The sequence below is a fragment of the Pimephales promelas genome, chromosome 4, assembly GCF_988280905.1.
Source record: "Pimephales promelas chromosome 4, fPimPro1.hap1.1, whole genome shotgun sequence".
NCBI lineage: Eukaryota > Metazoa > Chordata > Actinopteri > Cypriniformes > Leuciscidae > Pimephales > Pimephales promelas.
Window position 1 is genome coordinate 22,262,494 of NC_142772.1, and position 16,719 is coordinate 22,279,212.

Sequence of the window (16,719 nt, forward strand, 5' to 3'; positions counted from 1 at the left end):
GATGTGACCAAAGAAATAAACGTGGGCAGTTTTTTTTTTTTTTTTTTGTGAAGCTCACGGGAGATGCGAACGTTCACTGGACTGAACCAACAGGTTTTGACGAAACAACCTACCGTGACCATGACAGATACTTTAAACTAAATCAATACTTCATTCAAGAGAGCTCAAAGAAAGGTGAACATAAACACCTTACATGGACAATATAAAAGAATGACTATAAATGTATAGGCTATAGGCTACCTGTCAAAAGTATGGAAACTGCAATTTTAAATATTTTTGAAAGAAGTCTCTTACGTATTTATTTCTTCAAAAGTACTGTGAAAACAGTAATATTGAAAAATATTATATATTTTTTCTATTTTAATACATTTTAAAATGTAATTTATTCATGTGATAAAGCTTAATTTTCAGCATCATTACTCCAGGCTTGTCACATGATCATTCTGTAATCATTCTAATATGCTGATTTGCTGCTCAAGAAACATTGTAATTATCAATGTTATAATGAAATATTATTTATTTATCTGTATATTCATAAACAGGAAATAATAAATCCTCATAGTGAACTTACAAACCAAAGTAGGGACAGATCCTTGAATAAAGAGCATTAAATAATACAGTTACAAGTATTTCTTGCTGTCTACAGGACAAGAAAGGGATGCCACACTTGTAAGTGGAGAAACTTGTAAGTAAGAGGTTTTTCATACAGATTTTAACAATTTCTGCAGTATACCCAGTATACCCACAATTTCTAGTATACCCATCAGGAGTTCTTAAATAGAGAAGGATCCATCTTGTTTACTCATTTACTTTTGTTCTCACTCACATTATGTCAGAACACAACAGTTCACGCTTCCTTGTCAAAATAAAAGTCCACAACACAATTCTTCTCATGAACACAACAACATACAAAAAAAATATGCATAAGTTACATAGAACAGAAAAGAGTATAGTGACAGTAGACTAAAAAGCTTGTTGAAAAAGTCACGATATCACATCTCTTTCTCATATTACACCTTATGTTTCATAGATGGACCAGTGATTAAACCAGGAAGTCATGTTTTTTCCATTCAGACTTCAGCTGCCTCAACAGTGAGTCAGTGATACAATACATATCTTCAAATATGTGAAATAACAATATCCGGCAGGTGCGATTCACATCCCATTAATACAATGTACAGAATACATTCCCGTAAAAGCAAAACTGACCCCCAAACCATCATCCTTAATCATATTGACGGCATAGTAATAGACAATATCAGCTTTAATAAAATCCTTTTATTTGCTTATTTTTTCTAGAATGTTTGCTTTAATGTGCTAATAGTAAAATATGAACATAAAACTGTTATTATGTTTGAATTAAAAAACCTATCATGCAAGTGACAATGGTTTAGTTACTTGGTAATGCATAGTGTACATTAACATATCATGCACTAATACTAGTCAGTTATTTGTGAGAAACTAAAGATTTTTATTTTACCTTAATTTCAAAAATATGCCTGCTTCTTTTGAAGGATATTATGGTTGGGTTAGGTATGTCTTGATGGTAAAGCTGAAGAGGTCTTGGAAGCCAACATCAACTACATGTGGGGAGTTAACCTTTTTGCCCAGGAATGATGGGACCAGGGATAATTTACTGGTATGAATTATAATAGCATATTTGACTCTTTGGTGCTCATCCATTGACAAATAGAGAGATTATGTAACTGCTTATACTGTTATCAGAACTCAAGTAATGTGATTTAAATGATTTGCCTTTAGAGGAAATGTAAGTCTGGTTCCCTTCCAAGGGAACATGCGCTGCGTTGTTTGACGCTGTGGGAACGCTCTGCGTGATTACGTCTTGAAGCACATGTGAAATGAGTCCAATGGTGTGGCGGAACATCAGAGGTGGGTGACATCACTTACCTGGAAAATATAAAGCCTGCCCAAACCAAGCAGCGCTAGCTTCTGTGTTGTCATTAAGCGCTATCTGTGAAACCGTTTATCTTTTTTGGTGGTGTTGTCTGTCTATCAGAAAAAAATAAAATAAAATATAAAATAAGTACAATATGATGGTATGGGGAAAAAAAACTTCTTGGTGGTGGTGGTTGGGAGGATGGAGGTGAATGTGCGCGCCAGGAGGTGAATGTGCGCGTTATCTGCAAACTCAAACATGTGTAAGTGCCGATCTTTTATACCACAAGTAGTAGAACACAATTGGATAGATGAGAAGGTAATAAGTGACGTAACAATTGAGTCTTCCTGGCAGCACCTATGCTAAAGCTTTAATTTCTGAGATGTTGTAAGTGTCGAGGCAGGAGACTCACCACCTCAGTCTCATGGTTATGAGGAGCTAGTTGATGTTGTGACACACAGGCTGTCATCAGGATAAGCACAGACGTCGAGTAGTCTCATCGCAGGTGTTGGGGCATCTGAAATCTCCGTGAGAGACTGGATCCAAACTGGAGCTGACAAACGCCATTGTTCTCGGGTTCACCACTTTAGGGGGCCGGACTGATTGCGCAACAAACACCAGAAGCCAGTCTCAAGAGGCTGGTTCAACTAGTAGGATTTTTAGCAGCATGCAAGCTACTGCCAGATGTTTCTCATTGGGTCCAGCAAACGATAGAAAAGGGTTATCAATACAGTTTTGGTCTCGCCCACCCAGGTTTATGGGGTCCTATCCACCATGGTGGGCCCGAGCAGGTTCTGGTAATGGAACAACAAGTGAAAACCCTGCTGGGAAAAGGGGCCATAGAAATGTAACCCAGCCCCCGAAAACAGGAAAACCGTGTTTCTCTATTAGGAGTATGGCTGCCTCTAAGGCAATTATGTCAGGAGTTGCTCTCCAAGATGTTTGCGATGCGACTGGCTGGTCCTCACTGTACACATTTGTGAGGTTCTATTCTTAGAACCTGGACTCTGAACCAGGGTCCCAGGTACTCTCGTCCCAGTGCTGCTCTTCACAATTTCAAACAGGAAAGTCACTCCTCACTATGGTGGCATTGGTATAGAAGTTCCTACAGCGTCAATCAATGCAGCGCGAGTTCTCTTGAAAAGGAACGCCTCAGTTACAACTGTAACCTCGGTTCACTGAAGAGGGAACGATACGCTGCGTCACCTTGTCATACCTCCTATGCCTGTCAGAGACTTACTTCATACTATCAAGAACTGTCACATGTTGGTCCTGTCTTGTATTGCACATGGGTGTTGTTATGTTGTGCCATGTGTTTCTGTGATTGTTTGATCCTTCCCACTCGTTACCTGATTAGTGTTTAGTTGTTCCACCTGTTCCCCTCTTGATTTGTTCCCTTTTTAAGTCTCCTCATGTTTGCAGTCTTGGTCGGTTCGTTGTCATTGTCAGATGTTTCTCTGTTCCTGGTTGGCGTTCCCTGTATTCTTGACCCAGTGTTTGTTTCATGTTCATTTATTCTGTTTTCCCCCCTCGTGGGTTTTTGTTTTTGTACCCATTTCATTGTAAATAAACCTTCCTTGTTTTGCACTTGAGTTCTCCTTTTTGTAAGCGCGAACGTGACAGAACGAACCGACCATTTTTGAACTCAGCAGCAAGAAGGATTTTTTTTTTTTTTTTTTTTTTCTGAAGAAGCATGAAGGACATGTATATGGACGACGATGATCTGGATTGCCCGGACTACGTCATCTCCACATTTGGAGCAACCCAGTTCCGTCCTATCGGCGGGGATGGAAGGACTCGGCCCGGTAAGGAATCCGGAGGAATGAACATCTTCCAAGCGTTCGCTTTTATGGCTCAACAAAGGGAGGAGTCGGAGCGGTTGGCCAGAATTTCGGAGACCTGTGGAGGTCGCAGGAGAGGAGGAGCCAAGGGTAAGCTCCGGAACCACTCTCCATCCTGGCCTCCTGACGATCCTGTACCAGTGGAGGGCAGTTCAGATCCGGCTTCTCACCGTCATGGACGGAGGAGAAGAAATCCATCTGCCCAGCGTGAGAGAATTCGCGTCCTGTCTGTCCAGCGAGAGACTGCTCACGTCCCGTCTGTCCAGCGAGAGACTGCTCATGTCCCGTCTGCCCAGCGAAGGACTATCCACTTCACGTCTGGCGGGACTGTCCCTGAGCCGGTGCCCTTCACTGAGCCAGTGCCTGTCCCTGAGCCGGTGCCTGTCCCTGAGCCGGTGCGAGAGACTGTCCCTGAGCCGGTGCCTTTCCCTGAGCCGGTGCCTTTCCCTGAGCCGGTGCCTGTCCCTGAGCCGGTGCAAGAGACTGTCCCTGAGCCGGTGCCTTTCCCTGAGCCGGTGCCTTTCCCTGAGCCGGTGCCTGTCCCTGAGCCGGTGCGAGAGACTGTCCCTGAGCCGGTGCCTTTCCCTGAGCCGGTGCCTTTCCCTGAGCCGGTGCCTGTCCCTGAGCCGGTGCAAGAGACTGTCCCTGAGCTGGTGCCTGTCCCTGAGCCGGTGCCTGTCCCTGAGCCGGTGCGAGAGACTCTCCCTGAGCCGGTGCGAGAGACTGTCCCTGAGCCGGTGCCTGTCCCTGAGCCGGTGCCCGTCCTTGAGCCGATGCCCGTCCCTGAGCCTGAGTCTGCCGCTGAGCTGGAATCTATGTTTGTGTCTGTGTTTGTGTCTGTCCTTGTGACTGCTTCTGTTTTAGTGTCTGTTCTCGAGCCAGCGCCGGTTCCTGAGCCGGAAGCAGAACCAATGCCTGTTCCTGAGCCGGAGACAGAGCCAGTGCCTGTTCCTGAGCCGGAGCCGGTGTCTGTGCCCTGGCCGCCCGAGGGGTCTGCACCGCCCTGGCCACCCAAAAGATCTGCTCTGCCCTGGCCGCCCGAGGGGTCTTCACCGCCCTGGCCACCCGAAAGATCTGCTCTGCCCTGGCCACCCGAGGGGTCTTCACCGCCCTGGCCGCCCGAGGGGTCTTCACCGCCCTGGCCGCCCGAGGGGTCTTCACCGCCCTGGCCGCCCGAGGGGCCTTCACCGCCCTGGCCACCCGAAAGATCTGCTCTGCCCTGGCCGCCTGAGGGGTCTTCACCGCCCTGGCCACCCGAAAGATCTGCTCTGCCCTGGCCACCCGAGAGGTCTTCACCGCCCTGGCTGCCCGAGGGGTCTTCACCGCCTTGGCCACCTGAGGGGTCTTCACCGCCTTGGCCACCCGAAAGGTCTGCTCTGCCCTGGCCACCCGAGGGGTCTTCACCGCCCTGGCCGCCCGAGGGGCCTTCACCGCCCTGGCCACCCGAAAGATCTGCTCTGCCCTGGCCGCCCGAGGGGTCTTCATCGCCCTGGCCGCCCGAGGGGCCTTCACCGCCCTGGCCACCCGAGAGATCTGCTCTGCCCTGGCCACCTGAGGGGTCTTCACCGCCCTGGCCGCCCGAGGGGTCTTCACCGCCCTGGCCGCCCGAGGGGTCTTCACCGCCCTGGCCACCCGAAAGATCTGCTCCGCCCTGGCCGCCCGAGGGGTCTGCACCGCCCTGGCCGCCCGAGGGGTCTTCACAGCCCTGGCCACCCGAAAGGTCTGCTCCGCCCTGGCCGCCCAAGGGGTCTGCACTGCCCTGGCCGCCTGATGGACTTTGTGTTTCACCCGTGTCTCCCAGGACTAAACGTTTTGTCCCTCCCGTCCCACCCTGGTCTGTCCCTCCCGTCCCACCCTGGTCTGTCCCTCCTATCCCGCCTGATGGAGCGTCTGGGATCCGCTCCGTAGTGAGGGGGTAATGTCACATGTTGGTCCTGTCTTGTATTGCACATGGGTGTTGTTATGTTGTGCCATGTGTTTCTGTGATTGTTTGATCCTTCCCACTCGTTACCTGATTAGTGTTTAGTTGTTCCACCTGTTCCCCTCTTGATTTGTTCCCTTTTTAAGTCTCCTCATGTTTGCAGTCTTGGTCGGTTCGTTGTCATTGTCAGATGTTTCTCTGTTCCTGGTTGGCGTTCCCTGTATTCTTGACCCAGTGTTTGTTTCATGTTCATTTATTCTGTTTTCCCCCCTCGTGGGTTTTTGTTTTTGTACCCATTTCATTGTAAATAAACCTTCCTTGTTTTGCACTTGAGTTCTCCTTTTTGTAAGCGCGAACGTGACAAGAACCTAGCGCTGCTTGGTTTGGCTAGGCTTTATAGTTTCCTGGTTTGTGACGTCACCACACCATTGGACTAATTTCACATGTGCTTTCAAGACGTAATCACGCAGAAAGTTCAGCCTTGTTCACACTACATGATTTTAAAACGTCGGGCTGAACTGTGCGGTTCACACTACATGACTTGCTCTCAGTGAAATCAGGAGTGTTCAAGTTGTTTAGCTGTTCACACCACACAACACAACGTGATTGATCCACAACAGGAGGTAACTCACTACACAAGTTGACAACGCACTACATAGAGATACAACCACGATCGGATGATAAGAGCAAAATCAATGAGAGCTGATGACTCAATGAGAGCTGTTTCAGTACTATGTTACGGTCTAAGTCCTGAAAATAATCAAATAAATAACGAGTTGACAACAACTCTGTCACCCAACGATTCTATCTTGTCTACAAACGACGTTTTATCACGAAAAAACAATAAATAAATAAATAAATAAATATTGCGCCAAATGCCATGATGCCTGTTTTCTATCCGACTCCATCTGCACCAGTTTATGATCCAAATCAAAGCACTAAAGAATCCTCTCCTAATGTGTCTCATTAGTCTTGTTCAGCAGAAAATCTTCTACCACTTCTGATGTCAAGTATAATTTGACAGAACTTAAAATGGTTTTATCTGCATGATTTAAGCAGTGTTTATTATTGTGATAAACAAGGATTTTTCAATTTACAGGAAATGTAGCTCTAGATAGATGTAAAAAAAAAAAAAAAAAAAAAAACGTTACCTCTGACCACTGAAACAAACTTATTTAGCTAAATCCAATAGTACTATAATGTATTGATAGTGTGTTTTTTGCACTTCCGACCTCCGTTCATGATGAAATGGTCTATGAAACTTTTACATATTTGCGCAATGTCTTTGCCTGTGGTCTAGTTACTTTCCTTTATTGTTTATTAGTCCCACACATCTGTTTTGTTTTCTGTTGATTACTATTTATGGCATCAGTTTCCTCAGTTCATTGGCTGGTATTGTTTGTGTTTGTTGTAGTTGTTACCTACTGAGTTTGTTATTGGAATTATTATTATTGGACTCTCAACACAAATCTCTAGGCATCAATCCGCTATCACATACTTTAACCCCCTATTTAAGATTAGTCTCACTCACATATTAAGTCTAAGTATTAGGCTACAATAAAACTTGGTGCTTGGAACTTTCAAGCATCTTAGCAAAGAAACTGGACTTCGTCAAAAAAGGCAGAAGCTAAATGAATAAACACGTCTTACATTTTAGTTGTGATCATGCATCTATTTCAGGCATTGGCAAATTCAAATGAGATTTTGAACATAGCCTACTGTACATCCCCACCCCCATCTGCACTTGTACACAAAGTTCCTTTATGTCCACAGTCTGACAGCTCAGCCCAACCCATGTTTACATTTCTCTACTGACCAACAATTTCTACTAGTTTATAACTACAGTTCATTTTTTGAAAACTGTGTTATGTTGTTCAGCCATGTGCACACACCAGTCCAGGTAACAATTTTCAGAGTCTAAAGACACGTTCACTCTTCTGTAACATGAACATTAATGTTAGTTGCTAAAGTGTAGCCTAATGCTAAAATTTTTAGCAACTTACTTTTCCCAAGGACCAGTAGCCGTCATCCACTTGTCAGTATAAGTCACACTGAAACAAAAAAGAAACATCTACTTAGAAAAATGAATTAATTTAAACAATATTTAAGCAATAGTTAAGCTGAAACCGGGAAAGTTATAATTAGGCTGTATTATTTGACTTCCGTTTGTTTCGAATTACAGTTCTCCAATAAACCACTAGAGAGCACCAGAATCCATCGTAATTCCTTCACACAAAAGTGACTAAAGCAAGAATTACTCAAGAGTTTCTGCAGCCGCAGGGTGGAGCATGTCCTGTAGATCTAAATCTTCAAGAGAAATTATGAAAATCAACCTCATCTATAATATGATCGCAATTATTTCTGCTTCTTATGCCATCTTTAAAGGAAACCGAAGCTCACCATGGAAATGAGTTACACAGTTTAATACAAATGCTTAAAAACGAGAATAGTTGGATCGCATTAATATTTAAAATATGAAACTAGACTATGTAGAAATGAAATAAAACAATTGGGAGAGGGATGTTAAAAGGCAACTCATCTCAATTGACATTTGTGACTTAAAGTTGGTACCAATTTGCATCAATTCATCTTTCAATCAATCAAAAAATGTAACACAAAGCAGCGCCATGAAAATGCCACTGACCTCCAGGTAAATCTCTCTATCAATCTCTGATACATTTTTCTGCACTCGATGGACGCGGTAAAATGTATAACAATAAGCAATAACCAACTTTGAATAAAAACATTGCATTATTTAAGTCGTCATAGGTTGGAAAATAACATTGTTTAAGGTGTTATTTTTCCTGTTGTGCATTCCCCTTGAGTAAACAGAGCACAAATTAACATATAACACAAGTACTCTAACCAAACTGTTAAAATATTAATGTGGAGCTCTACCTAAACGTGTGAAAAATGTTTAGACTTCCACGTATTATTTTAATGCACTGCTCAGCTGTTCGCTGTCATTTTAGACAATTGTCTCCTCCTGTACCCGGTCAAAGAACTGCACAAAAAGCGGAAGAAGGGGGACGGATAAGAGAGTTCTGCGCATGCGCACTAACTTGTTTTTCACAAGAGCAGCGCTTAAAGTGAGCCGGTGGCGAAATCTCGCTGTCTTTCATTGCAGAGACCATCAAGCCTTCACCGAGACGCAATAACAGCATATTTTGCTGTTATTCAGCTCTCGCAGCTCAATGACACTATCCAGTGTCGAAACTCGCTTTTTTTCATAAGAGATTATTTTCATAGACTTTGGCCGTGTGATTTGTTTTTGGGTTTTTTTTGTCTACAAAACTTTGTACAATTTATTTTCTTGCCACCATGGTGCTAGGGAAGGTAAAGAGCTTCGTTGTAAGCTACGACTGTCTCAATGACAGCAATGTCCCTGTTTTCTCAAGTGGGGACTCCGTCTCAGGTAGAGTTATTATTGAAGTCACAGGGGAGATTCGTGTAAAGTCACTTAAAATACATGCAAAGGGATTTGCAAAAGTTCGTTGGACAGAATCACGAAATGCTGGATCCAACACTGCCTACACTCAAAATTATACAGAAGAAGTGGAATATCTGAATCATAGAGACATCCTTATTGGCCACGAAAGAGGTAAGAATACAGATCAAACATGCTCTCAGTGTAGATTTGTTCCGAAAAGAACAGTTGAATATACTGGTGGGAATGGGATGGATGCTCAGTGGTCCAAGATGACATAACATACTTTGGATGCTGCACAGTAACTTGTTGACCGGTGGATCTGTAGACAGTATTGTGTACATGCATATGCATTTCTTTTCTTTATCAATTGTTGTAATGTATTTCATTTGTTGGATTCGATTGGCTCGAAAAATACACCATATACATAGAACATTACATGGCGATCAGTCATTCAAATAAAATATTTGGCAGTACACATGGATGCTTAATTTTCACAATTCCGTTTTGATCGCTTAAATGCGTGATATGAAGCACATTTATTTATTTGATTATGGACTACACTTAAACATTCTTTCAGGTGTCAGTGACCGCTTGAATGAATGGTGGCCATAGTTTGCCCATCTCATGCTACAGATGAAAAACGAAATTCGTATTCGGTGTTCCACCGCATATATTTCTTTTGAAATAAATAAATAAACAACGTGCATAAATCGCATATAATATCACAGTAATGACATATCTTTCGGCATAATGCCTTAAGTTTCCACCCATTGTTAGAAGCGGTTCAATCCTGTTTTGATGCAGTGTCTTGCCGTTCTTGTCTCTGATTGGTGGAGGCGCCAACGTGTCTTCTGTGACCTCATGCTTTTGCGGAAAGTGAGAAAAACAGCAACTTTGCACCAGTGGCGGTAGTATACAATGCTGCATACAGTGGCTATTACATTTAAATGCATTCAGTGGTCCAGTATCATTCTATAAAACGTCAATGCTGACTGACAACCTCGCTGTATAATGTTCATGCATTCACATTTGAAATTGACCAGGGTCATTCTACATTTGAGGAATCATATTCCTGTCAACTGTTTTCACACTGTACATTTTAAACCCTCAATTGCATATTTTTTGAGGTAGAAAACATAAATTGTACAAATACCTGTTTTGATAACTGCAAGTCTTTCAGTAGTGTCAGCTCTGGCTGTTTAAGCCACATAAAACGTTTGCTAAAAAGCAAAAACAACGTTCTCTTTTCAACCAGTTCGACATTTACATTTTCTCTCCACTCGTTCCACAATTTCTGCAACTGTACAAAGCTCATGAATATTTAATTAAGTAAGCACCGAGGCAATTCATTGGCTGTCTGTTACCAAACAACTTGACGTAATGTTCTACCGCTGCATTGTTCCATTCCATTTTAACTTACTGACTGAGCAGGACTTCAAAACACAGGGTTACAAAATTACAAGTGTGAAACTTTGCTTTTGGGGGGGAAATGTGACCCAAATTGTATAACTTTTTCCATATTCAGTCGCTATTCTTTGTTGTGAAGTTTTGGTTGGCCTGAGCTGGCTTATGTTACAGAACGAGCCAGTATTTTTTATTTATTTTTATTTTTTTAATGTTGGAACTTATTCGTTGTATATGAATCAAGTAGTGCATGTAATGACTGTTAGTTGCATGCGTATTGTGATTTGAAAGAAATTCTTGCTCCTGTAAAGTTCTAATCTAAATAATGTGTCTAATTGTCACTTTGCTGTTTCTGTATGAGTAATTGGTTACAATAAAGATCAATTTATTATGGAAACTGGTCGTCTTTCTGTCGTTTCTGATTGTTGGTATTTTTTTTTTTTTTGATTAATTAATTAATTTATTTGACATAATATTTCTCTCACGTGTATTGTTGAATGGGAGAACGCTCGTGAGGTCCACGCCGCAGCACACGAGATTCAATTGGGAGGCGTGTACGCGCGCGCTCGCCGCCCGCCGCACACTGAATACGTAATGAGCGCTCCTGCACAGGGAAGCAGTTGGCTCCGGTTTAGTCCGGTCTTCTCTTGCTGGAGTCTGCCTTTGATTGACAGCTCCGTGCTTGTTTACCATGTCTCCGCTAAGCTGAATGGAGTGCGGAGTGCTTACTGCTGAGCTGGCAAAACGAAAGCCACCGGTGCTTTTTTGTGTTACACAAACATTATTTAACATCGGGATTTTGTTTCACATTTACCTTATGCTTCTTGTGAACTGCAGTGGATCTTACGAGTATATATCCCATTCAGAATACATACTGAAACTTGATACACCTGTCAAGTGCAATGATTGTATGTGATTTAAATGCCTATGATTCATGGGTAAAATAAATTTGTGAAGCATATGATTTTTGCTGGGGTTAATTTTATGAGAATCAAACTTATGTTTTATCAAAGTTTACTTATGTTTACATTTAAGCATTTAGCAGAAGTATCATGCTTATGTGCTTTAATAAATTAGATCATGTAACAAACAAGAAGATGATCAATGCTTTGGCAGGTAAGGTATATTTGGAATATTGTTCTCTTCTGTTTCAGATGATGATAACTCTGAGGAGGGGCTTACCACTATTCATTCAGGAAGACATGAGTATGCATTCAGCTTTGAGCTTCCACAAACGTAAGTTTTGGTCAGATGTGGCACCAAAGCTAATAACTGTTAATCTGCACTGTATGTTATAACTCTTATTATATTTATATTGTCATGCACATGCAGACCTTTGGCTACCTCGTTCGAAGGGAAGCATGGCAGTGTGCGCTACTGGGTAAAGGCTGAGCTGCACAGGCCTTGGCTTCTGCCAATGAAGACCAAGAAAGAGTTCACTGTCTTTGAACACATCGACATCAACACTCCTCTCCTGCTGGTGAGTGTTCGCATCCCTCTATTAGTCCTGATTCATCAATGCATTGTTGAAGATTAACCATTCAAGGTTCTTGCATTCTAACGTTTTGGTATTCTACTTTATACAGTCTCCTCAGGCAGGAACTAAAGAAAAGACGCTATGCTGCTGGTTTTGCACCTCAGGTCCAATCTCCTTAAGTGCCAAAATTGAACGGAAGGGTTATACTCCAGGTAAATCTTCTGACAGTTATTATTTTCACTTGATATTTGGAACCCCACTGTATTTCTACATGATACTAGGGTTGCATCACATGATTTTTTTTTTATTTTTTATTATTAATCTGTCAATTAGTTATACATTATATTAATTAAAATAACAATGTCAATTAAAAAGTAAAGGAATTAATCCCCTTATTTATACTGCCCAATGTTGTCCCCCAAACAATGTGCAATCTGAAGGCAAAAGAAACAAATAGGCCTATAGTGACTGTACTATAATGTGTCTATGTATGCTATGTGCAGTCAAACAAACTTAAAATGTAATTAGAAAATATAATTAGAAATGAAAAATGTCGCTTTACTGCCACTGCTCTGATTAAAAAATACAATTACTTGTGTCTCATGTTGAATTTCAAAATTCCATTTCATGTGTAAAATCAAATATTTAGAATAATGTAAATTTTAGTCTGAATTATTGTGCTCTTCTACTCTAAAAAGCTTTAGTTTGGAGTGCTTAATTTTACGCATTCTCATCTGTAGAAAAAAACTGAACTGTTTTCCAGATGCATTTTGTTCATAGAAATTACTTAGTCATTCACTCTTGTAAAGTGACATAATTGGCGGATGTTTTTGTGCATAGTGCGCATGCTGGATTAATCATTCATCAAATTTGTTGTTGATTATTTTCATTAGGGATTTGATTGATTCATTGTTGCAGCCCTACATGATACCCCTTGATACATTCTGGTACCATTAACAATGCATCATTTCTTTACACAGGAGAGTCCATTCAAATCTTTGCAGAAATCGAAAACTGTTCCTCACGCATGGTTGTGCCAAAGGCTGCCATTTACCAAACACAGACCTTCTTTGCCAAAGGGAAGATGAAGGAGATCAAGCAATTGGTGGCCAACATCCGAGGGGAGTCGCTTTCTTCAGGCAAGACGGAGACATGGAGTGGAAAAATGTTAAAAATCCCTCCTGTATCACCCTCCATCCTCGACTGCAGTATCATTAGAGTGGAGTACTCACTCATGGTAAGTGTTTAATTATTTATTTTTTTAGATTACCGATCATCTCTACATGTGCCGGCATTTTCTATAGCTTAAAAATCGGAATAATGCAGGAATTTTCAGAGCTTTATGTCAATTACAAGCAGCTAAAGGATCAGTTCCTTGAACACCCCTTATGCTTTCCACACATGCAGCTCCATTAACGATAAGGAGATTATGCCAAGGTCTCCTAGCACATACTGATAAGAAGATCAGCCTAAAAATATCTGATGAAATTCAGGCCATCGAGTGATAATGGCCTATTAACCCCACAAACCAATCTGTCATCGCTCGTATCTGAATATTAGAGTTTACTATTTCAAGCCATCATGAATACATAAATAATGCTGTTATATATTTTTTTCCTCCTACAATTTATTTAGTTCCTTGACTTTTGGCAAAAGCATTTAATCTAAAGTTATTGAAAATACGCTGAATCCTTGTTTTTTCAAATAACTGAAATCATGACTCATCAAATACTGTTTCAGGGTCCAAGTCTCTATTCCTCTAATCCGTTTTCCGTTTATTTACCAAATTGAAAATTTGTCATGGAGATAAAGGTTAGGATCATATTTTTCATTGGTAGTACTGCACACCATGAGTGTATTTTAGCACCGTTTGTTTGCTTTTGGGATACTGAGAAGCATTTGGACCTGGAATCAGTGACAACCAGATGGTTTTACCAGTCATATTTACAAATCAAGGTGCACTATTTGTGAAATGATTAACCAAAAATCCCAATATTATTATCTGCAGGTGTATGTAGATATCCCAGGAGCCATGAACCTATCTTTAAACCTGCCCCTGGTGATTGGGACCATCCCCCTCCATCCTTTTGGTAGCCGTACATCTTCTGTGAGCAGTCAGTGCAGCATGACCATGAGCTGGTTAGGCATGGCCCTCCCTGAGAGGCCTGAAGGTAAGGAACTCGAAAAACGAAATGTTCGGGAAAAAAAACGAAAATTCTGTCATCACTTACAAATTGTATGAATTTCTTTCTTCTGCTGAACACAAATGAAGATATTTTGAAGAATTTCAGCTGAATGGGCCCCACTGATTTCCATAGAAGGAAAATACCATAGAAGTCACCCCGTGTGCATCAACTTTTTGGTTACTGACATTATTCAAAATATCTTCTTTTGTGTTCAGCAGAAGAAAGAAATTCATTCAGGTTTGAAACAACTTGAGAGTGAGTAAATTATGACACAATTTAAATTAAGTAAACTATTCCTTTAAACCCACTTGTTTTGAGGCATGTTTTCAATATAATAAGAGGTCATGTGATTTTGTATCTTGACTTATAGAAAAAGAACTTGTTGCCGTGTTCTTTAAAATAAGACACCAAAAGAGGAAGTGGAGATAACATTGTACACAGAGAAGATATCATGGTTGGCATAGCTACAGTATTAACATTTGCTTTTGCTGTACACAGCTCCTCCAGCCTATGCAGAGGTGGTCACAGAAGAACAGAGGCAAGGCTGTCTGGATGTGTCGTCAGGCCGGGAGAACTTTGAAGGGCCATTATTGGCCTACATCCAGGAGTTCCGCTTCCGACCCCCTCCACCCTACTCTGAGGTAAGCTTTTTGGGGGTTTTTTGACAGGTAAAATGTTGATATTTTTATCAGGAGGCAGTCTTCAGCCATGTTTACATGCATTGGACTCACTGGAGCTGTTGTTCTGTTCCCCTCTCCATCAGATTGATCCACATCCAGATCAAGCCACATCGACCGCGGAGCAGAGACTCGACACCTGCCCATCACGTTGAGAAATGTATGGAATGAGTCCAACGTGGTTGGGCTTCAGGAGCTTTCACTTTTGTTTATCTCCAGATGACAGCGATTGTTCGCTTCGCTGTCACCACCGAGAGAAAACAAACCTCTATGGAGAAATCCGTTCGTAAGGGTCCAGGAAGTCACTGGCAAATTACCCGACCCAGAGAACCCTCCTCCCCCCTTCACCGGACTAAGCCTGGAGAGCTACAGTATGTCAAAGTAGTCACTTTTCTCAAAGAACATTTAGACCTTGTTCGAGATCTGAAGAGAAAGGCAAGAAAACACTACGACCGCAGCCATTCGCAGTACAGCTGGGAGAAACTCGTCATTCTCTTGTCTCAGTTTCGGATTTCTGTTTGCTTTCCTTGATTTGAGTTTTAAAATCGCTGATTGTTTTATTTCAGAGATTACAGGCTTATAACAGTTTCGCTTGAGCCGCACAAATTACAAACAACACAGAGAACAGATTCTGAGTATAATAACAGACTGAATGGACTGACGTAATGCACTGATCTTGTTCAAGCTCTTTTGAGGTCTGTAGTTTTCATTGATTGTGTTTCCTCGGTCAATAATCTGCTCTTGGTAACACGCATTCTGAAAGCTTTTGCCTCGCCAACTCCCAAACCAAGAATGGCTTTTGTTTTGTTTTTTCCTGTTCAAATGGACTTCATTTTCGGTTCTAAATGTAGAACCTTTCAGCCAAACTGGTTTGCTTGGTTTTAAATGTGTTGCACATGTTGTTTGGTAGAGGAGCAAAAGTCCAGGACTTGGTGTTCGGAGTGTGTGTGATCGGAGCAGAGAGATAAAACAGGGTGTGGGCCTGGGCAGGATGCCTGAAAAGTTTGTGGCCTTTCTGTTCATAGTGTGTAGCGGTGCAGGCTTCGAGATTGCACTGCCTGAAAAAAAGCACTCAGTCTCAGGTCATCTCACTTGCCAAATGAAAACAAAATGGTGCAGATTATGTTTCAGTTAAAGGAAGGAGACTACGGAAGGAAATTCAGATTCAATATTGAAAACCCGATTCAATAAAGAGAGGAGATATGCACGAAGATGCAAGGCAGCTTTCAAAGACTTGTGACATTCCCTTTTTGTCCTGCTGCACCGGAGGACTTACATTTGACGTAATGTTTCTTCAGACCAGTGAAGCCATGCATGACCCAGAGAATGGCACAAATGCTTAAAAAGCCAAGTTGTAAAGCAAAACGAGGACTCTGGATCTTCTCCAGAGACATCCGAATCTAGTTGAAATGAGTCGTACATTTGTTTTTAAAACTCATTCGACTACAAAAGCAGTTTAGGCTCTGATCATGCTTGGCCCTCATTAAGCGCTTGCTTTTTTTTCTTTTTTTGTTATGTCTGGTTGAGGTCTGGAGAAATTTTGGCATTCAACCGTTTAGCTATGTAAATAATTGAAGAAGTGTTTTGATTTATAGAATTAGTCATTATTTGTGCACACAGTGTGTGTTATAGGTTCATCTCTAATGTGGTGGTGGTTATGATTCAGCAGTTTTTGGAGCAAAGTGATCTTAACATAGTGGCCTTGAAGAATTACTGATCTTAACATCCTATTTGTTATCCTTTTAGTCCTACAGATTGGGGTAAAAGGACAAAAAGGGAAAAGCAAAAAGTCCTTCAAAGCGAGCAAGCATGGATCATGCCACTTTTGATTTGAATGGGTTTAGGTTTTCAGTTATTCAGTTTTGATGAATACTTATGGGCATTCA

The 16,719-nt window shown here is 41.7% G+C and overlaps 1 protein-coding gene across 1 annotated transcript; it reads left to right on the forward strand.

The window, feature by feature from the left end:
- Nucleotides 1–8,788: 8,788 nt before the first annotated feature.
- On the forward strand, nucleotides 8,789–15,298 carry arrdc3a (arrestin domain containing 3a). Its single transcript, XM_039662239.2, has 8 exons — nucleotides 8,789–9,260; nucleotides 11,648–11,729; nucleotides 11,826–11,973; nucleotides 12,080–12,182; nucleotides 12,951–13,207; nucleotides 13,979–14,141; nucleotides 14,655–14,797; nucleotides 14,920–15,298. Exons 1-8 carry the CDS (start codon nucleotides 8,981–8,983, stop codon nucleotides 14,986–14,988), a joined length of 1,245 nt encoding a protein of 414 aa, XP_039518173.1. The 5' UTR covers nucleotides 8,789–8,980; the 3' UTR covers nucleotides 14,989–15,298.
- The last annotated feature ends 1,421 nt before the right edge of the window (nucleotides 15,299–16,719 follow it).